A 22,512-nucleotide genomic window follows, 5' to 3' on the forward strand; every position below is an offset into this window, starting at 1 on the left:
ACTATTTTGACATTTAAGCTTAGTTTTAACTATGTCAATTTGATCCATGTAGTTTTAAATATTGATCTATTCAAGGGCACAATACAAATTTTGTTCAAATTCCTTCCAATTCTGTAACAAATTTTGTCAAATCTCGTGCTCAAAATGTAACAAAATTAGGAATAATTCAACGGAAGTTACAACAGTCCTTGAATGTCTTGAAATTTAAAATTCAACCACTAATCCCAATTTTTGAAGAACTCTAAACCCAAATGACCAATCTCAAGCCCTAATATGAAATTATGGGAGTTTTAGACGAGCTTTTATGCTCAAGGATTTTGGGTAGATGAAATTGCCCCTTGCATCGTCGAAGAAATTGACAAGAATACTAACTTGTCCTTGTATTGCTACAAATACTAAACTACATGGTCAAAATTGATGGAATTGAAACTATAGGGCTAAAAGTGGTTGAAGTGCCAGACTATGAGGGCCAAAAGTGACTTTTAGTCTTTTAAAAATCAATAGAAGACTTAACCTCCCATTGCCCAACCAAAATAACCACAACGGTTCTAAACACAAGGATTAAATTGGCCTTAGTAAAGCATATGGACTAAATTGGCAAACATGGTAAAATACAAGGACTATTTTGACATTTAAGCTTAGTTTTAACTATGTCAATTTGATCCATGTAGTTTTAAATATTGATCTATTCAAGGGCACAATACAAATTTTGTTCAAATTCCTTCCAATTCTGTAACAAATTTTGTCAAATCTCGTGCTCAAAATGTAACAAAATTAGGAATAATTCAACGGAAGTTGCAGCAGTCCTTGAATGTCTTGAAATTTAAAATTATAAGAATAAAATCGATATAAATCAAACTACAAGGATCAAAATGATAAAATCAACAAACTACAAGAACTAAAAGTGACTAATTACCTAAATTTTAACAACATTTGGCTGAAAACAGTTTATAGAGAACCAAAATTGGCCTTATTCAAAAGAACTTGTTCACCCCCAAAGTATCGGTCAACAAAGGAATTGTAACCTATTAAAACAGTTAATATGTTTTTTTTTTTTTGGGTCAAAAAACAGTCCTAATAGGTTAAGCTCTCTCGCAAACCAAACTATGCCTATTCCTAATTATCAGTAATTCAATAAAGGGTTAACTACTTTTTGGTCACTGGATTTTACACGAAATTTTAATTTGATCATTGAGAAACAAATTTTGCCAAATTGGTCACTGTATTATCAAAAGTTTACAATTTACAGACTTGCATTTAGTTTCCGTTAAGTTGTTTGGTCAAATACCTTTTTTGTCACTAAATTTTGCATGAAATTTTAATTTGGTCACTGAAAAAAAGATTTGCTAAAAACATGCAAATGCGAAACTTTATTTTTTATGGATTTAAATTTTTGTGAATGTGTATGATAATGCTTGGCATTATGATATGGACCTTTTGAAAAGATCGGTTTGCATTTTTGTGAAACTATTATTGAGATATGAAATTTTTTTTTCCATGATATGATTTCCCTTTTTTAGCCTTAATTGATGCTACACCAACCACAAATGTTAAGCCTATGAGCATCGTATGAAAGAGCACAGCATTTGCTTAGATTTTAGCTCAAAAATTCTCAATGATCAAATTGAAATTTTGTGTAGAACCTAGTGAACAAAACGATATATTTAATCCAAGAACTTAATGGCAAATCTATAAATTGTAAACTTCGATGAATACAGTGACCAATTTAGCTTTTTTGTTTTTTGTTTTTTTTCTGAATGCCCAAATTGAAATTTCATGTAAAACCCAATGACCAAAAAAGTATTTAACCCTTCAATAAATATCCTCCAGCATAAAGAGTACAAATACAGGCACTAAATTGCTAAGTTAGAATTTGACCCCAAAAATAATTGCTAAATTAGAAACGCATGACTAAATTGGCAAATAGGGCAAATAAAGAAAGAATTTAATGCTAGTATAAACGACAGGAATAAATTAAGCATATGCATTCATACTTTCATATCCGATGGCAATTTTCTGGAGAGGAATTGATTGGCAAGGGGGAATCCACCACCACTGGTGGAACCCATTAGCCTCTACGACAATACTTGGGTTCAGGGATTAGCGCCTAAACCAATATCTTGCTCGTATATCAAACGGACTCCACACTTCTTCACCTCCAAGCTAGGGCCTAAAGTTTTAAATAAAAACGCAAGCCGACGACAGCTGTCTTGCCATGCAGTTCCAAAATGTTCACAGCCTACAAAGGATAGCCAAATGTGATCCGACTCAATTTGGCCTAATTCTGGGCTGCAGCCAAAGAAAGGACACCAGCCGCCTGAACCCAAATTGTTGGGGTTCACTTCACAACGAAGGCCATGGGCAGTGCTATTGGTCTCTTGCTCATACTTCCATTTACCAAGCAGGTTACCTGCAGGGATACGTCGACCAAGACCAAAAACAGCACACAAAGCATATCCTCTCCAATTATTCTTACACCAGTCCGCAGGTAGGTCCATGCTTACTCCAGACCTCGCACTTCGATCAATGAACCACTCAGAAATTTCACTGCCAGGAATTATAGTTTCAAACCTGTGTCCTGGATAAGGGATTCCCTGCACCACAGAAAACTGTCAAATAAACAACTGGTCATGTGTGTGTCTGTGAGAGAGATCTAGAGAGAGAGAGAGAGAGAGAGAGAGAGAGAGAGAGAGAGAGAAAGAGAGCACCTGAATGAATCTCCTTAACAGTGCAATTGCTATATTGTTGCAGCCTTGATTTTTAACCAATTCGGAGCAATTAATAAAATTGAAACATGATGACAGCCTTTCCAGTGAATTACTCCCTTCTGAGCCAACACCAAAGTTCACTTTTGGTGAAAGGTCCGGCATTTGCTGAAGAAGCTTACAACTTTCCAAATTCAAGCTTTGAAGCTTAGAAAGCTGACTAATGCTTTTGGGAAGATTCAGAAAATTGTTTTTACTTAGATTTAGAGATACTAACGAGAATAGGCAGGCAAGATTTTCCGTTATTGTTCCCTCCTGAAGATTACAGTCACTGAGGTTCAGTTCTGTTAAAGAAGACAAACCAGAAGTAGAAATTGGAAACTGCAGACCCACTAAACGTGTCCGCTTTCTGGGCATCGATAGATAGTTGCAAGAATTATTTTCTGACTCAAGTGGCAGCCCTTTACATCCACGAAGAGATAAAATTTTAAGATTTTTCATAAGGAAAATGGAGGATGGTAGTGTGCTTAAGGAGGTACCGCTCACATCAAGTTCCTCCAAACAATCAAGCTGTCCCAAGCTTTCTGGCAGTTCTTTAAGTTTAGAGCAGCGACAAATGTTGAGACTTTTGAGGGAGCTCAACTTGCTAATGTCGTGTGGAAGACACTCGAGATAATAGCAATCTCGTAGATTTAATAAAGTAAGGCCAATCAGAATTTCAGTTGATGCAGGTAATTTTTCTATAGCAGTCTCATTTAAAGAAAGCTCCATCAAATGTTCCATAGGTTCAGCAAATTCTGGAATTTTCTTAATTCTTGAGCAGCTAGAAAGAATAAGAATTTCAAGGCATTTCGTTTCAATCTTATTTGGAAGACTTTCAAGACTTCTGCATCCTTTAAGATTCAAGACTTTAAGCCTTTTCAGCCCAGCAATAGAGTGGTCGACCACCGCTAATTTTGTACAACCTTCAAGAATTAAACTCTCAAGATTTGGAGTACCTGTAAAATCTGGGGTCATGGTCAGGTTCTGGGACCAGCTAATATTGATGAATCTCAGCTTCTCCAAGCACTGTTCAAAACAGAAAAAATAATTAATTAACAAAAATAGAGTGTTTGGGTGTTTTGTCAAATTTATCCACACACACAAACTAAAATTAATTAAATAAAAATAATCTAACCTTTTCTCCATTCCAAAGTTGTTCAATGCTGCTATAGCACAAGTTTAGTTCACAAAGCTTCACAGGTTGAAAACTTTGTGGGAGAAACTTTGTAGGGTACTCACTCCATTCGAGAACTACCAAGGCATTAGAAAGAAATTTGGGGCCTTCAGTCATATGCACATTACGAATTTGCAGAAACCGAAGATTATGCATCTTGGAGAAGGCCTCTGAGTTGCACCGTACCTCTTCTAATTTAAGTGAGTCTAAGGCTATGCCTTCAACTGCATCTGTTACCTAATAACCAGGAATAACAGGAGCAGTTAATGACAAAATCTCATGAAGTTTTGTAGTATGTCAAATGAAAGGATTCCTGCACTCACAAATAATAACTAGATACAGTAAAATTGAGCGATGATAAATTAGTTTAACTGACTTTCCAATCCATAGTTGTACCAATTTCTTACCTCATTATTTACAAGTACAGGAATGATATCCTCTGAAAGCCACAACCGGCTACGTCTGCCAGGCTCCTCACGGCATTCTCGCCGAACAATATCCCAACCCAATTCTTGTACCAAATCATGCATCCACAATTTTCCTTTCGAGACAGTTACTAGAGCTTTTTCAATCAGAACTTGTATACCAATGTCTGGATAGTAACCACAACTTTCCAGTATTGTTGTCACACGATCTATGTCTTCTCCTTTAAAGAAGCATGCAATGTCCAAAAATATTTTCTTTTCTGATTCTATTAACCCATCAAAACTGATTTTAATCACGGCAACAATTCTTCTGTCAGGATCTCTTTCTTTAATCAGCTTATCCAATACAGTTGTCCATTCATGTACACTTCTCATACAAAGGAACGAACCCAAAATCTCAAGAGCTAATGGAAGGCCATTGGCATATTTTAGAACATTCTTGGATAGTTCGAGATACTCTTCTTTAACCTGGTAATTCTTGAATGCTTTCCAGCTAAAGAGCTTAAGAGCTTCATCATCAGTTAATACCTCAACGTCATGTATTTTGTCCACTCCAAATGTTCTTAGCAAATGCTTATCTCGTGATGTTATGATGATCCTACTCCCCAAACCAAACCAACTACGATCACACAATGCTTCCAATTCTTCTAACTGATCCACGTCATCAAGAATGATAAGAACCATTTTAGCACGTAGTCTATGCCTTATTACGTTTTTTCCCATATCAGTATTCCGTATATTTACATTACTTTGCAGCAAGTCCAAAAGAAGTTTTTCTTGTAAACGAACTAGACCTTGCTTTTCAGTTACCTCTCGAACATTGTTAAGAAAGCTGCAAGCTTCAAAATTATCACGTATAGTATCAAACACCACTTGTGCAAGAGTTGTCTTGCCTATTCCTCCCATCCCCCATATCCCTATGCTACGAACATCTTCACGCAATCCAAAGTCCAAGTACGAAAGCACTTTTTCCAAACGAGAATCCATTCCAACTAAAGCCTTGGATACATTAGTGGTTGTTTGATTATGTCTGGCAATACTTTCTACAATATGTTGAATAACTTGACGTTCAGATCTGCAAAGAAAAATAATAAACGATCCTAAAATGGTTGTTTGATTAAGTTTGGCGATCATTTCTACAATATCTTGAATAGCTTTGGGTTCATATGCAAAGAAAAATATATAACGATCTTATAAATATGGTCTGCAAGTTAGCTAGAAACATATGAGTAATCCGTTCTTCTACCCGGTTCTGTTAATGGAGGCTGAGACATTGAATTAGTTGGTTCTTTTTAAGAATCAGGTGATGGCGCTTCACTTTATAAATAATAAAGAAAGAGAAAACAAAAAAGAAATAAGAGATATCGTATGCCTATCTGTCATGGACAACAGATCTCCTGAATGCTGGCCTGTGGAAGAGAAAAAATAAAGGAAGCTGCTCAAGACACAACTTTGCCATGTTTGGGAGGGGATCGGATTTCTTAATGGTACTCCTTGCTAACGGAGGATGTTAGGTGTAGGGTTCTTGTGAGTTTTGGTATGAGTTTGTGGGGTCTTCAAAGTTTCGATATCAATTTGAAACGACCCTAAAGTTCAGGGGTTTTATGTAGTCGATTTTTATTTTTTTTCCCTGATCAACCAGAGACGGGTTACGGGTATCAAACTTAGAGCCTCTGCGAACATTTTCAATTTTTCTTTTCATAAAAATAACAAGAAAAAAGAGAAGAAAAAGAAGAAGAGAATGACTTAGTACGAAGTATGACATAGTTAGATAATTGAGGAATTCATTTGCTACTTCAATTTTTTTTTTTTAATTATAAACAAATAAATAATGCAAACAAAGCAAAAGAGGGAGAAAAACAGATCCAGAAGAGTAAGTTTAGTTTACCCATTTCGCAAATCCCATCCGCTAATATTAGCTACTTCAGTAAGTGCAGCTCTCCACCTTCCCACCTTCTCTGGATCGTCCCTAAAGCGATCTTCCAGCCTATCGAAAGCCCACTCGAAACTCCCTCGTTGTCGGCGTACGTCCGATGGATCCACATCATAAAAGACTGGGAGTACCATAAGTCCACTCCTCCCTTTCTTACATTCTACAATCTTGCTAAGCTCGTCTAAGCACCATGTCGAATCGGCGTAATTTGTTGAAAAAATGACAACTGCACATCTTGATTCTTCAATTGCTTCCAAGATTATTACCGGGATGCTTTGTCCCCAGTTAGATTCCACATCCCTAAATGCGAATATACCTTTCTGATCCAAAGCAGTATGTAAATGGTCTACAAAATTCCTGCGAGTGTCCTCACCTCTGAAATTGAGGAAGACATCGTATGTCCATTTAGGGTTCCGAGAAGAAGAAGAAGAAGAAGAAGAACTATATGAGGCCAAAAGGGCGGCCATTGAAGAAGGAGTGGAAGATGATCGGTTGATGGCGAGATTACCAAAAAGGTGTGTGCAAATAACAGATCTGAGAATGGCAATTGCACTAGCACTTGTTCAATTATTTTAAGCTAGTGTGTGTGTGTGTGAACTGAAAAGTTGACAAACCCCACCGAAAATGGACAATTAATCAACAAATTGCATTTTTTTTTTCTTTTTATGTTTTTTTTTTGTTTTGTTTTTTTTTTTTTTTTGTTTTTTGTTTTTTTTGTCATGGTCAATAAATTGCTTTAGGCAGGAATCAGGATATGTGTAAATATCAAGAGCAATGTCCAAAATATCAATGGTTTCGAAAATATCGATGGTCTAAAAATATAAAAACTTCAAAAAATTATTGATATCTAAAAAAATTGAATAAAAATTATAGAAATTGTAAAAAAACCTTGAAAATTTTTCTTGAAATTTTGGAGAATATTTATTTAGTCAATTATGTAGTACTTTATCACAAAGAAAAAAAAAATTAGAAAGAAATGCATTGCATGATGCATTTAATTGATTTAAATTAATTATATAGCGAACTGACAAAGACTGCAAGTGTAGAAAATATAGTAATTAATGAAAGAAAATTAAATACATCATAATCATTTATTTATAATGATTTACTACAATATTTTACATTTTATACATTGCATGGTAAGATATATGAGTGACTTAGTACTAAGGGTGGGCACTCAAACCGATGAATCTAAAATTTGAGCCGAACTGCACTAAACCAAACCGGGAAAAAACCAAGTTGACCAAAAAGTCAACAATCGTCAAAACCGAATCGACGGTTTGGACCGATTCTGGATCGATTCCATGTCTTCAAAAACCGGACAAGGCTGAACCAAATCGGTCAAATTAAAAAAATATATAATTTCAATATATATTTACATTTAATGCTATATTTTTAATTTCACAACAAAAAAAACTAATATTTATCCAAGTTCAACTTCAAAATATCTCGATTTTCTAACTTTAATATTTATTTTTATATGAAATTGAATAATTTGTTAATTTTCAAGTAAAAAAAATAATATTTCTGTTGAAAATTATGTTAAAAAATAATTTTTATAATCCGGTTCAAAACCAATCGAACCGAATCGATCGAATCGTTCAACTCGAATCTGACTTTTGAAATTTTTTATTAAAATCGAATCAACCAAACCGAATGAATAGTATCAGATCAGTTCTAATTTGAGGCAAAAACCGATTCAACCCGAACCATGCCCACCCTTACTTAGTACTACAAAGAGTTCCTTTAAGCCTCGTTTGGTACACGTCCCATGCCTGGATTGGATTAGATTAAAATTAGGCCCATGTTTGGTTCACCTAATTCTAGTCTTAAGCAGGGATTACTAATGTGGGTCCCACTAAAAAAGCCTCCTTAGAAGGTGTTAGTTAATCCGATACAAAAGGAGGGGACTCAACAATCTCGTGCGTTTTCAGGAAAAAAAAAGTTAAAAAAAATCTCGTGTTCTGTGCTCATACTCAGCCACTCAATTCAAGTCCATGTAATCACCATTATCCCCATTCTGATTCAACACACTGGCTTCACCATTAACATCATCATCATCAGTCACTTATTGAGATCAAAATTGAGGATGCTCCTCCTCTTACTCCCCATGTTCGTCAAATCAGCCGAGTTCTTGATTGACAACGACTTCATAACACAATGTAGTGTCATCAAGCTTGGATCCAATCGCTGAGTAAATCCCATGGATCTGAGTTAGTGTGAGGGCTCGTGTTGATGCCTGCGATGCCTCGGCGAATCTGAAATCGCCATGGAATGGAAGAACCAAAATTGAGAGAGAGAGAGAGAGAGAGAGAGAGAGAGAGAGAGATGAAGAGGATAGGATGGTGTTGATGGTTTTTGGGGAACTCTCGCATTCCTTGCAAAGATCTAATGGCTTGTTGTTGATGGTTTTGGGCGATTGTGGCTTTGGTTTAAATAAAAAATTATTTTTATTAGTTTTTTATATTTTATATTTTTAATTTTTTTTAACTAATTAAATAAAAATATTTTTATTCAAGTCTCAGTCCCAGTCCAGCATTATACCAAACACAGGACAAGTCTATTAAGCTTAGTCCAAGCCAAGTCAATCCATGGCAATACTTAAGTATAGTCCATGTCAAGACAGTTCTGCGTAACAAACAAAAGCATAAAGTTAAAATTTGAGTTATTTACACTAACACCCCACTCAGGTTTTTGACTTTTTCACAAAACTCTTTGAGCTTTTTGAAATTACAAGAACACCCCTTGAGGTTTTAAATTGTTTTCACAAAACTCATTTTCATTGATTTTTCATCCAAAAATTAGTGATTTTATACAAAACAATTCTCCAAATGACAAAGTTGGCATTGAGATTAGATTGCATACGTTTTTTTTTTTTCAATTAAATCATCAATTTTTGGACAAACAAACAACGAAAATGAGTTTTGTGAAAACAAATTGAAACCACAGGAGGTGTTCGTGTAATTTTTGAAACTTGAGGAGGTTTTGTGAAAACACAAGAAATCTCATGGGGTATTAGTGTACATAACTCTTCAAAAATTTTGCTAGCTTCATCATCTCAATATTATCAATATTATACCCTTATTTTGGCCAAATGTTGCTGAAGTGTAAAAGAAATTATAAACGTCGATATTTTCCGATATTATCGATACTTATACGATATGTGTATAGATATGTTCTAAAATATCCTAGACCCTTAAAAAACAATAATATCCTCAATATTATCAATATTTTAGTATGAGATCAAGAGTCATTCCTCTTCAAAAAATGACATGTCGTCCTATACAAAACAATACATGTTTAGCACACATGTTTTTTTTATAAAAATAAAATAAAATTCTTTGAGTTATCTACATAAAACCCCCAAATTATAAGGCTATTTTCAAGTTCATACCCATTTTATAAGATATTTACAATTCTATACTCAAACTCCATGAAAATCTACAAATTGCCCCTCAGTTTGTCAAGCTGTGAATAGATTTGTTAAATGCTGTTGTGGTGTATGTGTGACAAGACCCGACTCAAATTCCACTTTGGAATCCGAGCTAAACCTTGTGCATGTCCGACACCTAGAGGGTGCTGGGCACAAATGACAGAACACAACCCAAATTCCGCTTTGAAATCCGAGTCGAGCCTTGTGCGTGTTCGACACCTAGCAGTTGCCGGACACATTTGACCACATTGCCCTTCTAACCAAATTTCAATGAAATTCGAGTACGACTTCTACCGAAAATCCGGCAGAGTCTCCCCTGTAAATTGGACATTTCCCAAAAATTCCCACCTGTAAAACAAGTATATATGTTTATCTATAACCCAACTACCAGCATGTATCGAATTATGTCCAAGAAAAACAAGTATAATATCATTATATTATTCTGGCCTCACGCCTCAACAATTCAAATATATCATTCTGCTAATAAAGTTCATCTCGACTTTCCAAATATCCACTATACATTAGCAATCTCAAAGACTCCAACTTGTGGCTGCACCTTGTAACACTAGGCTGCCTACGGACCCTTACTGAGGGATCAAGCCACACGTAGTTCTACCCAATACTCATATCAGTTATACACTGAATATATATACGTCATACATTGAACAACCTCTCTTTTAGTTTAAGAACATCTCAAAACTGAAATTCTCTAAAATTAGATGTTAACCCCATTCCTGATCCGTCAATTCCATCCTCGTAGGCCTCGCTTGCAGCAATCCTCGCAGGCATTAGCCGCATTCCTCGCAAGCCTCGAGACACTAAGTCAACTTGAGCCGCAATCCTTGCACCACACAGTCCAGGCGTCCCATAAACTCGTGGGCATTATCCGAAATAACCAAATTGTTTCAAGGCCACTAGGGGTATTCTTACGGTGGGTTTGAAACTCATCTTCCAGAATTATCACAACTCTGCCCACAAAAACTTTTCTTATCTTTGGAACGGTCTAGAAGTGCCTCGGGACTCAAAAAGCGATAAAATTCCCACAAGTCTACCCGGGACCCCGTCGGGTCCACAACCTCCAAATTCTAATCCGAGAGTTCCTAGAGGTTCCAATATGCCTAGGACACATGTCCCGAGAGTTTGGCCTTGATCGGACAATCAGATTACCCACGATCGCATGATCAGACAATTACTGTAAACCTAGCCATAGGGTTGGCATTTCCAGAGTATCCGAGACTCTGTTCTACGATCCGTCGAATCCTATATGATCATGGAATTATCTAGATTAACATATATGAATTCGAGTTCGATCCAATTGTCCGAACCTACCGAACCCAAAAATCGCACAATAGGCGAAATCCGTTCAACCCTCAAACGGTATCCAAATTGGAATCCGAGCTCACCTACGTGCTCGTGACAACTAGGAGATCAGTTTAGCACTGAATGTAGCTCAACCATTCTACCCAAGCGCCGCCACACCCGCCGGCAAAGACGTGGGTATCCAAAGCGATACCACTCGCTGGAAAATATCAAAATCAAGGGCCAAGCTTCCTACCCTAGGTTATGGACATCAATTGGAACCACTTTTGTTCTTAGACATACCCCAAGAAATGGCCGGAAGTGGCCGGAATTTCAACCCGAAATCCGACCAAAACTTAATTCTAAAATCGGTTTCCCAAACGTAAAATCAACCAATTCCTACCCAATAGGCAGCTAGAGTATGCAAAGAGGGTCCGAAAACATACCTAGTCCGACGGAGATTCTTGCTGGAATCGTCGCACCGTTGCCTTGAAAATCGGAGAGAAAACCAATCGAAACAATCATTTGGAATCGGGTTTTCCGGCAAGAAAACCGGGTGGGTTGAGACGGCGAGGTTGAGCCGAGTCGATTGGGTCGATCTCGTCGGACAAGGTGGCGGAAGTGGTGGCGACGTGGCGGTTTTGGTTTCGGTGAGCAGTAGGGAGGGTGGGGCGGAGAGAAAAATATGATTTTTAAATATGATTTTCACAAAATTACGATTTTGCCCTTTTTTGTAATTTAATCGTATCTTTCTAGATACAACTCGGATTCGGGCCCACTACGTGTCTACGAACTTGTTTCGACGCGATCTACGCAATGGTACAATTGGAATTCCCAAATTCCCAAATTCCTTCCTGGTCAAAAAGTCAACTTTTAAACCATTAAACTATCTCCGGGGTAAATTCGTCCTTTGCTTGAATAAATTTATAATTAAATATTAATTTAGGATCGGGTTGTTACAGCAAATGACCGAATTGCCCTTCAAACTAAAATCCAATTTTATTACAAGTTTGACTTCTGCTGAAAGTAAGAGACATGAGTGATTTAGTACCACATAGAGTTCCTATAAGGTTCAAATTTGAGTTATTTCCACTAACACCTCTTTTTTCTTTTTCACAGAACACCCCTTGAATAATTTCCAGAGATAAAGTCTTAGTTATTGAATAATTTCTCAAGTTTGACTTCTGCCGAAAATTCGGCATAGTCTCCCCTGTAATTTGATCATTTCCCAAAATTTTCACTTGTCAAACAAGCATATATATAACCCAAACGTTCAGCATGCTTTCACATAATATTCTAGCAGCCCAACATCAAAACGAAATGGCCTCAAGCCTACAACAATCCTAGGGCAATATCAGAGCAACTATTCAGAATTTACAATGAAGCAGTATATGTACAAAAGAAATCCTACGTAGTGGAGAGGATGAGTGGAGAGGGTAACAACCCTGTGGTGACGCTCCAAGACACGACTACTGCCTGGGGGCGCAAAACATTGAAAAATGTGAGTGGACCAAAAGTAAAGGTTTAGAAAATAGCATATGAACATACCAACCCCTCCGTAAAAATAGTTAGAAAACTCTATTATCTCAAGGTTCTATATTCATACAAAAGTCAAGCATGCATATTTATATTTATATAATCGTTCCATCATTCAAACAATACATCAAACCAAATGAAAACATCGAAAAAGAAATAATTTCCTTCCACCTAGGTGTGCCCATTATATATCTGTAAAATAATTCCTTAATTTTTCGTCAATTCCCACATTAATCCGTCAATTCCTCGTGTCACATTTGTTACACGTCCTCGCAGGTCTCGGTAACACAAAGTTGACTTGAGCCGCAATCTTCGCAGGATTCAGGAGACATTTAGTCAACCTGATCCGCATTCCTCGCTCCGCACTGTCCGGGTACCCCTAAGACTCATGAGGCAAAAGTCAAGCGTGCTAACTAAACCGAAGGCAACCATTTTTATTCCAAAGGCAACATTAATTTCGAGGCAACTTTTATTCCGAGGCAACATTTTAATATGAAGGCCACCTTGGGTACCAAAGGTGGTTTGAAAATAAATAAATTTTCTGGAAAAGATTAAAAGTTATAAAACTATTTCTCAATCATCTTTAAAATCCTATTGCCATTCTTGAAAAAATTACAATTTATTTCTCATTGAGCCATTCACTCCGGTAATCACCTCATTTCCTACTTTCCAAGCCCTTGCATTTCCAACATAACAGTATATAAATAAAATATTTAAATCCGACTAAACATGCTTGGAAAGCCATAGTCAATAATACTTATTCAAAATCAAATAATGAAATTCATTTGCATAAAATCATTTATAAAATAAAAGTCCACTCACTGTGTATCCGAGCTCACCTCGAAGGGTCCTTTCTTTTGAGTACGCTGAACCGGTATACCTTAAACCTCTGAATCTTTCTGCAACACACAAAGAATGCCCCCAAGGAGTAAAACCACCAAACTACACTTGATAACAAGAGGGGAGTTTGTTTCAATTATACTACGTCCGAGAGGCCTACACTTACTGGATGACTATGAATTTTGGATGTGTTATAGATCACAGAATTCTCAACAATTGTCATTAAGGAACCTTTCTCATCTGAGCAAGGGAAATTGACATGAAAGAGTGAGTAAGGTGCTGTAGAGTTAAAACAGTAGAACAGAGGACTTACTGAACTTGAACAAGGTTTCAGATGGTTAGAGAACTCCAATTGCTGTGAATTTTGGATATGTAATAGTTCTCTAATGAAGGAACAGCTCGTATGAAGAAACTATTGTCGAATGATCAAAATAAATTGACATTCAAGAAATAATTCGAGCCTACATCAATACAGCAGACAGAAATGAGCAGGAAACACTTCAACACGCTTTGAGATGACTACGCTTCTTGGATTAAGCTCCAATTTTGATAAATTATAGCCAAGACATAGATGAACAACTTTGATGAAAGGAACGAAGCCATCAGATCAGAGGAAAGCCACATGCAAGAGTAAATAATAGCACACTGGAGTGAAACCAGAAAACAGAATGGAAGTGAAGACTAGTCTCACCTTGAACACGATTTGAGGTAGATACAAATCTTCGGTTGATTTAAAATTTGGATATGTTGTAGCTCTGGAACAGAGGAACAAGTTAAATGAATACTACTTCACCAAAAGAACCATGGAAATGGACATGCAAGGACAAACCCGAGCTTACACAGAAAATCAGACTGTGACGAACAGCTTGTACGCAAACTGCGTTTTAGGTGCCTAATCGTCTCCGATTGGGCTCAGGTTTTGATATGTTCTAGTAGACACGTAGATAAACAAGTCTGAAGAAGGAAATATTTCATTTTGAGGTGAGGAGATATGGGTTTCGAAGCAGTCAACAAGACTGACGTGAAGAAGCTGAGAATGATATGTGAAGACTTGTGTGAGACGTGGGAAGAGGAGAGAATAAGAATATTGTGGAAGTAACAATCTGACCATGCATGGGTAATGTAATAAACAGGTGTGGGAGGGTCTGACTTTGGGGTTTTTAAATTTTGACTTCTCCAAAAATTACGATTGTGCTACTATACTTCCGTATGTCACAGCTTCCTCCTTAAAACTTCGATTTGAGTCCACTACGTGTTTACGGACTCATCTCGACGTACTCTATACAACGGTACAATTGAAATTCTCAAATTCCTTCTCAAATAGAAAGTCAACTTTTAAACCATTAAAATATTCCTGGGGTAAAATTTTCTTTTATTTGAATAAATTAATAATTAAATATTAATTTAGGATCAGGTTATTACAATGTGGACCCCGAATTTTTAATGAGTTGGACTATATGTCGACAAAATAAATAATAAACAACTCTCTAGTTTTTAAATAATTAAAAGGCTTATTTACTGTAGTGTGCCTGAAACTATGGTCAATCTCATTATACCTCCTTAAAGTCAAAATGGCCCAGAGTGACTCCTAAACTAAGGTTTGATGGTTCACTTTGCCTCGTACCGTTAACTCTGTTAAAAACATTAACATGGCACAAATAGGACCCACCATTTTGCTGAAATATATGCCATATGTGAAAAAAAAATAATTTAAAAAATAACAAATAGGAAAAAACAGAAATTCTTTTATGCGGACATCCGGACGTTATTATCGTGTGGATGCCATGTATTTTGTACTACCCCTCTCTGCTTTCCTGCCTATTTACAATAGCATCCGCATGATAATTGTTAAATAACTCGCCTTCTAGATCTTGTTCTTTGATGTAACCAACGGCAATAGACTAAACTAGCAAATATTAAAACACTTAGAAACACACAAGAATTATACTGGTTCGGCAGAACTTTTGCCTACGTCCAGTTGTGATTTCTCTAGGTAGAGAAATCACCGCTCCTTTGATTAATAATAGAGATTACAGAACTTTTGCAACCCTAGAACTAATCTCAAAACTCTTGGCTGTCTCTGGCTGTTTTTCCTCTCTTTAAAATAAGCCTTGCCACACCTTATTTATAGATATAGAGTTGGCTTACATGTCCCAAGGCTGATTGGATTCCTATTCCTAAGTGGATTAGGAAATTACACTTATCCAAATCCTAATAGACTTCTAGAAATCCAAACCTGAATTGAATAAGGAAAACTGAAATTCTTTCCTAATCCCTTTAGGACAAGAATTGATATACCTCTAATTTTCCTAAAACAATCCTAAACCAACTAGGACATATTTGACGAGCCAAAATCCTAACAATCTCCACTTTGGTGAGTCAAACCAAGTCTTGATCGTTGCACCCCAGAGTATCTTTGAACCTCCTTGAAGCAGCTCTGGAAATCTTCAAGAGTCTTCACCTTGGCAATCTTCTTCTTGCCTCATTGCACCTCAAGTGAGGAGGTGCTCCACTTTAATCAATCAACGAGATTGATCAAGTTCAAGCAATGCTTGAACTTCTTGGCCGCACTATCTTTGTAAGGAAATCTGCAGCATTGTCATCTGTATGAATCTTTTCAATCCAAATCTCCTTAGACTCCACCCAATTTCTGATTCTGTGATATCTTGCTTCAATGTGCTTTGATCTTCCAGAAAAAACTTGATTCTTTGCCAAGTGAATGGCACTTTGACTATCACACTTCAGCTTCACACAATCTTGGGTGATTCCCATTTGACTTACCAAGCCATTAAGCCAAATTGCTTCCTTTCCAGCTTCGGCCAATGCAATATACTCTGCCTCTGTGGTCGACAAAGCTGTAATTGGTTGCAGTAGTGCTCTCCAACTGATCGGTCCTCCTGCGCATGTAAACACATAACTAGAAGTTGACCTTCTCTTGTCCAAGTCCCCTGCATAATCAGCATCCACATATCCCAACACCCTTGCATTTTCTTTTTGCTTCTCAAACATAATCCTTTGTCGCCAAGAACCCTTCAAATAACGCAAAATCCACTTGACTGCATCCCAATGTTGCTTTCCTAGATTTCCCATGTATCTGGAAACGACACTGATTGCTTGAGCTATGTCTGGACGTGTGCATACCATTGCATACATAAGGCAGCCCACAGCTTTAGCATAAGGAACCTTCTCTATTACTTGTTGCTCTTCCTCGGACTTAGGACACTGTTGCCCACTTAACTTGAAGTGAGCTGCCAAAGGAGTCGAAACTACCTTTGCTTCTTGCATGTTGAACTTCTCAAAAACTTTCTGAATATACTTGGCTTATGATATCCAAATCCTTCCAGCGGTCCTATCTCTCTGAATTTCCATGCCAAGGATCTTCTGTGCTGCACCTAGATCCTTCATGTCAAACTCCTTGCTCAACATCTTCTTCAAGTCTTGAATTCTAGACTTGTCTTGACAAGAGATTAGCATGTCATCCACATATAGCAATAGCAATATGATCATCCCATCTTGGAACACATGATAGTACACACAACAGTCATATAAACATCTTCTAAAATTGATTTTCAGCATGAAGTAATCGAACCTCTTGTACCACTGTCTTGGAGACTGTTTCAGGCCATACAGGGACTTCTTTAGCTGACATACTAGGTTTTCTTTCCCATATTCAACAAACCCTTCTGGTTGAGCCATGAAAATTGTCTCCTCTAGATCCCCATGAAGAAACGCTGTCTTCACATCCATCTGCTCAATCTCCATGTCATGCTGAGTTGCCATTGCTAAAAGCAATCTGATAGAAGTATGCTTAACTACGGGTGAAAAGATCTCATCATAATCCACCCTTTCCTTTTGTGATTACCCTTTAGCCACGAGCCTTGCTTTGAATCTCACGGCATCTTGTTCATGTAGTCCTTCCTTTTTCCTAAATACCCACTTGCATCCAACTAGCTTTCTGTCTTTGGGCTTAGGAACCAACTCCCAAACAGAGTTCTTGTAAAGAGACTCCATTTCTTCGGTCATAGCACTTATCCAACTATCTCGCTCATCACTTGCTATAGCTTCTCGATAAGTAGTTGGATCTCCTTGACTAATGTTGAGAGCATAATTAACTTCGTCTTGGTCAAACCCAAACCTGTCAGGTTTCTTCTTGTTCCGATTAGGTTTGTCCAGTGCTATGCATCTCTGGAATGCAGGTGGATTGTTGGTTGGAGTTCTAACCCTTTGGGATGTCTGGCGGATTAGAGTGCCTTCAATCTGCCCTGTTTCTTGCTCCACCTGATTCCTAACTGGTGAACGATGTTGATGCTCTTCTTCTTCCTCAAAACCATCAAATTCGGCATCTTGCTCAATTTGCTCCACCTGAGCTGCTTCTTCGTCTGAATTGATTAACGGAATCTTTGTTGCTTCAATTTCAGCATCGTCTTTCTTCTCCCCACTGCTCTCGACTTTATTCAGAGGCATGGTTGTCTCATCAAAGACAACATCTCGGCTGACAACCTTTTTCCTGTTGTTGATATCCCAAAGCTTGAAACCCTTCACTCATTTCTCAAAACCTAAGAATATGCAATGTGTAGACTTTGGTTTGAGCTTGGACCTTTCATCACTTGGAATATGTGCATAAGCACTACAGCCGAATACCCTGAGCTTGGAATAGTCCACCGGCTTCTCGACCATACCTCTTTGCACTCTTAAAAGCGAGAATAGATGGTGATATGTTAATCAAATAACTTGCATGATTAACAGCTTCTGCCCAAAAACTATCAGGCAATCCTGAATGAAATCGCATGCTCTCTCTCTCTCTCTCTCTCTCTATGAGAGTTCGGTTCATCCTCTCAGCAGCTCCATTTTGTTGGGGATTCTTCTTTCTGTGAAGTGCCTTGTGATGCCTTCACCTTGCGTGAATCGGTAAACTCATTACTTGTATATTCACCTTCATTGTCACTTCTCAGGTACTTGATCTTTCTTCCAGTTTGATTCTCGGTTTCTGTTTTCCATTCCTTGAACTTTGCAAAAACCTCAGATTTCTGCTTCATGAAATAAACCCAAACCTTCCTAGAAAAATCATCCATGAAAGTAATAAAATACCTGGCTCCACCATTTGATTTAGTTGGTGCAGGGCCCCAAACGTCTGAGTGAATATAGCTGAGTTGCTCCTTGCTTCGGTTATCTGCACCTGCTACTCGTGAATGATACCTTCCTTTGCTTTCCAAGAACACAATATTCACAAAAGTCCAGTATGCAAGATGACACGCCTTCCAATAGGCCTTGCTTGTGTAAGTCTTGTCTTCTATACCTTGATTTACAGAAACAGCTGCTCCCCCGACTATGGTGGATCCAATTAACTTATACAACTTATTGGGCTGTAGGCCACCTCGCATTACCACCAGTGATCCTTTGGCTACCCTGAGTCTTCCCTTTTTAGACTCATACCCATAGCCGGCCTCATCTAAAGTACCCAAGGAAATCAAATTCTTTCTTAGTCTAGGGACATATCTAACGTTCCCCAAAACTCGTATCATCCCATCAAACATTCTGATTCGAACAGTGCCGATTCCTTTTACAGGACATGAAGAATCGTCCCCCATTAAAACTTCCCCGCTGATGACTTCTTTGTAAGTATCGAACTATTCTCTTACTGCACACATATGAAAAGTGCATCCGGTATCCAAAATCCAATTTGTGAAAGCCTTGGAGCTTGATGTTACTGAAAGAAGCTCCCCGTCACTCTCATGCTCGGTGACTGCACTAGCTGAACCTGAGCTTCCTTCCCTCTTGGCTTTCTTCTCTTTCCAAATCTTGCAGTTCCTCTTCCAATGATCGGCTGAACCACATTCAAAGCAACCTTCCTTCTTTTCCTTTTTCTTCTTGGATTTTGACCTACCTCTATTGCCTGTTTTGTCTTCCTTCGTCTTTTCCCGCCCCCTCTCCTTGCCTTTGGCATAAAGGCCTTGAGAGCTTTCAGTTATATCATCTAGTTTAGCATATGAGTGAAGAGCTTGAATCACGTCTTCAAGCTTCAGGGACTCTTTTCCAAATATTAGAGTTGTTCGAAAGTCCTTGAAAGATGAAGGTAGAGACCTCAGCAAGATGATAGCCATATCATCATCTTTGTAAGTTTCTTCGACCTTTTGAAGATTAGTTATGCAATTCTGGAACCTGCATACGTGATCTTCAATATCACCTCCTTCTTCCAGTCGAAGTCCGAATAGTTCATCCTATAGAAAAAGTTTATTGGACACGGTTTTGCCCATATAAACATTCTCCAACTTTTCCCATGCTTCTTGGGCAGTCATCTTTTCAGTGATGTGTGACCGAACTGATCTTGTGAGATGGATCTCGATGGAACTCTTGGCCTTCTTGAGAACCTTGGTCCATGTTGCGTCTGTCATGCCTGTCGGCTTCTCACTGCTGAGTGCATCATCCAAATCTTGCTGTATCAGTACATTCTTCATCATCCTTTGCCAATCCGTGAAGTCATCCTTGCCGTCAAAGGGCTTTAACACATGTCCTATATCTGCATTCATCTTCCCTTTAGACATCGTAGAACCCTTAACCTAGGCTCTTGATACCACTTGTTAAATAACTCGCCTTCTAGATCTTGTTCTTTGATGTAACCAACGGCAATAGACTAAACTAGCAAATATTAAAACACTTAGAAACACACAAGAATTATACTGGTTCGGCAGAACTTTTGCCTACGTCCAGTTGTGATTTCTCTAGGTAGAGAAATCACCGCTCCTTTGATTAATAATAGAGATTACAGAACTTTTGCAACCCTAGAACTAATCTCAAAACTCTTGGCTGTCTCTGGCTGTTTTTCCTCTCTTTAAAATAAGCCTTGCCACACCCTATTTATAGATATAGAGTTGGCTTACATGTCCCAAGGCTGATTGGATTCCTATTCCTAAGTGGATTAGGAAATTACACTTATCCAAATCCTAATAGACTTCTAGAAATCCAAACCTGAATTGAATAAGGAAAACTGAAATTCTTTCCTAATCCCTCTAGGACAAGAATTGGTATACCTCTAATTTTCTTAAAACAATCCTAAATCAACTAGGACATATTTGACGAGCCAAAATCCTAACAATAATAATGTGCGGATATCTAGATAAGAGAATAACTGTAGGAAAAAATATCTAAAAATTTACTCTTTTTTATTTTTTTTCTCTATTCTCTTTCTCCTCTCTCTCTTTACCTGACCTTCTTCACCCAAACAACCACCCACCCCTACCCATAAACCCACACAAATAGAAAATATTCAATATGTTTCCAATGTGCAAATTAGAACAAAGATGACCACTGCGACGGTCCTGAAGACTCTAAATGCGGATCCGATTCAAAATTTGAAAAATCATTACCACCAAATGTGGTGATAGTTCACCTTCTTGGCCTTATTCAACATATTTTGAAGACCCTGTTGGATTTGGCAAATAAGAATATGAAGACATATTGTCTACGCTACTACAAAAATCAAAATAGACGACGGGAAACCACCGTCGTGTAGAAGGTTTTCCAACCGACGTGAAATCGATCGCCATCTTTTGTACAATCAACAATGACGGTTAATAACCGACGTTGTTAAGGAATTCAACGTTCATATTTATTACTAACCGATGTGTAATTACTATATAATTAGCCTAAAATGAAATCTTCGACAACATTAGACGACGGTTTTATGAAAAAGGAGACATCTAAAAACTGTTACATGTCATGATCCAAAGAAGAACCGACGTACAGATAATTATCCATGTCTCTAAATGAAGGGAAAAAGACTTGGATAAGCTAGAAACCGTCGTGGTTAACATTTACTATGTTAAAAAAAAAAAAAAAAAAAAGAAACCGATGTGTGAACCATAAACAACGACGTACACACAAACCAACAGACGTTTAAAGAGTATTACATGTCATTTGTCTTTCAATAACCGCCGTAAAATAAAATAACTACGTCATGCACTAGGCATCACCGACGCTTATGTATTTATCCACGTCGCGAACTATAATACAAACCATCGTATTAACTCGTTCACACATTTGTTATTTTTGAGATTCGTCGTTTAAATAAAATAAAGAAGGCCCTTTAACATAGGTAGACGTCACTTTTTCTAAATAACCGACGTCTAAAATATTTAAAATGACAGAATATTACTCAATATCAACGTACAAAACTCTCCTCCACGTTGGTTTATGTCAAGGGCTGACGTTATAAATAATATTTAAGGGGTGGATAGAAACATAACCGACGTGGATTATAGATTCAACGTCTGTTTCTTTAAAACAAAGGACGTGGTTAATTACTTCACTACGTCTAGAGATCCACATACTTGACGTTGTAATTACTTACCACGTCGGTTCTTATTACATAATGACGTGGTTGTCCTTTTAAAAGTCGCTTGTTTGACCTGTCATGACGTATGTATGCGCGGAAACGTCAGTTGTTATAGACTAGCAAACGTGCAGAACATCTGTCACGACAATTAATGGAACTGAAAGGCCTTTATTTTGAGGTTTAGACGACGGTTTATTTTAAGCAAACCGTCTTGATTTTTTTTTAGATGTCTGTTTTTTTGTTTTATGGTCTGTCGCCTTTTGAAACCCGATGTTGTTTTTGTCTTAGACGTCTGTGTTTCCAATTTTTATCCCTGACCGTCGTACTTTACAGCTTTAACCCAGCTTTTTAAATTTTTGATTTGTCTTGCTCAAAGCCTGCATAATGAAAATGTGATAAGAATTCAAATGTTGTACAAAATTATTAATTAATGTCATACAATTAACTGAATAACTAAGGTCATACATTACAACAATCAATCAATCCATATATCTTCACACCCATCTATAATATTTTCATTCCCAAACTCACCCACTAGGTCATCAAATGTGTCAACATTTGATATCCCTCTAGTAAATGGCTCACACTCAATTCTAGTATCACCTAGCACATCATCACCAATAACATCATTATATTCTCTATTAGGCATTGATAACACTACCGACCAACCACGATGCATTGGGTCGTCAACATAAAATACTTGTTTGACTTGAGAAGCCATAACAAATTGGTCATTCCTATGTCCAATTTTACTCAGATCTACAAGGGTAAATCCAAGTTCGTCGAATACAAG

The 22,512-nt window shown here is 37.5% G+C and overlaps 2 protein-coding genes across 3 annotated transcripts; both read right to left on the minus strand.

Moving 5' to 3' along the window:
* Positions 1–1,789: 1,789 nt before the first annotated feature.
* On the minus strand, positions 1,790–6,843 carry LOC103331054 (TMV resistance protein N-like). Of its 2 annotated transcripts, none has more exons than XM_016794823.2 (5): positions 6,235–6,841; positions 4,329–5,421; positions 3,883–4,158; positions 2,709–3,773; positions 1,790–2,594 (listed from the first exon to the last, which is right to left on the minus strand). In XM_016794823.2, the coding sequence occupies exons 1-5, from the start codon at positions 6,744–6,746 to the stop codon at positions 2,094–2,096; spliced, it is 3,447 nt and encodes a 1,148-aa protein (XP_016650309.2). In that variant the 5' UTR covers positions 6,747–6,841; the 3' UTR covers positions 1,790–2,093. The 2 variants fall into 2 exon arrangements, with proteins under 2 accessions (XP_016650309.2, XP_088909160.1); XM_089053034.1 differs by having other exon boundaries at positions 1,934–2,609; positions 6,235–6,843.
* A 10,402-nt stretch (positions 6,844–17,245) lies between these two features.
* Positions 17,246–18,459, minus strand: LOC148916799 (uncharacterized). The gene is made up of 2 exons (XM_089052291.1): positions 18,283–18,459; positions 17,246–17,923 (listed from the first exon to the last, which is right to left on the minus strand). The coding sequence occupies exons 1-2, from the start codon at positions 18,457–18,459 to the stop codon at positions 17,246–17,248; spliced, it is 855 nt and encodes a 284-aa protein (XP_088908417.1).
* Between the last annotated feature and the right edge of the window lie 4,053 nt (positions 18,460–22,512).

This window comes from Prunus mume, linkage group LG5 (genome assembly GCF_029339155.1).
Source record: "Prunus mume cultivar Tortuosa linkage group LG5, ASM2933915v1, whole genome shotgun sequence".
Lineage (NCBI taxonomy): Eukaryota > Viridiplantae > Streptophyta > Magnoliopsida > Rosales > Rosaceae > Prunus > Prunus mume.

Coding starts and splice junctions, on each gene's coding strand:
- LOC103331054 (XM_089053034.1), bottom strand. CDS start 6,746: ATGGCCGCCCTTTTGGCCTCATATAGTTCTTCTTCTTCTTCTTCTTCT. Junction 4,159..4,328: donor CTGTACTTGTAAATAATGAG/GTAAGAAATTGG, acceptor CCTGGTTATTAG/GTAACAGATGCAGTTGAAGG. Junction 3,774..3,882: donor AACTTTGGAATGGAGAAAAG/GTTAGATTATTT, acceptor TGTTTTGAACAG/TGCTTGGAGAAGCTGAGATT.
- LOC148916799 (XM_089052291.1), bottom strand. CDS start 18,459: ATGGATGATTTTTCTAGGAAGGTTTGGGTTTATTTCATGAAGCAGAAA. Junction 17,924..18,282: donor AGTTTACCGATTCACGCAAG/GTGAAGGCATCA, acceptor AAATGAGTGAAG/GGTTTCAAGCTTTGGGATAT.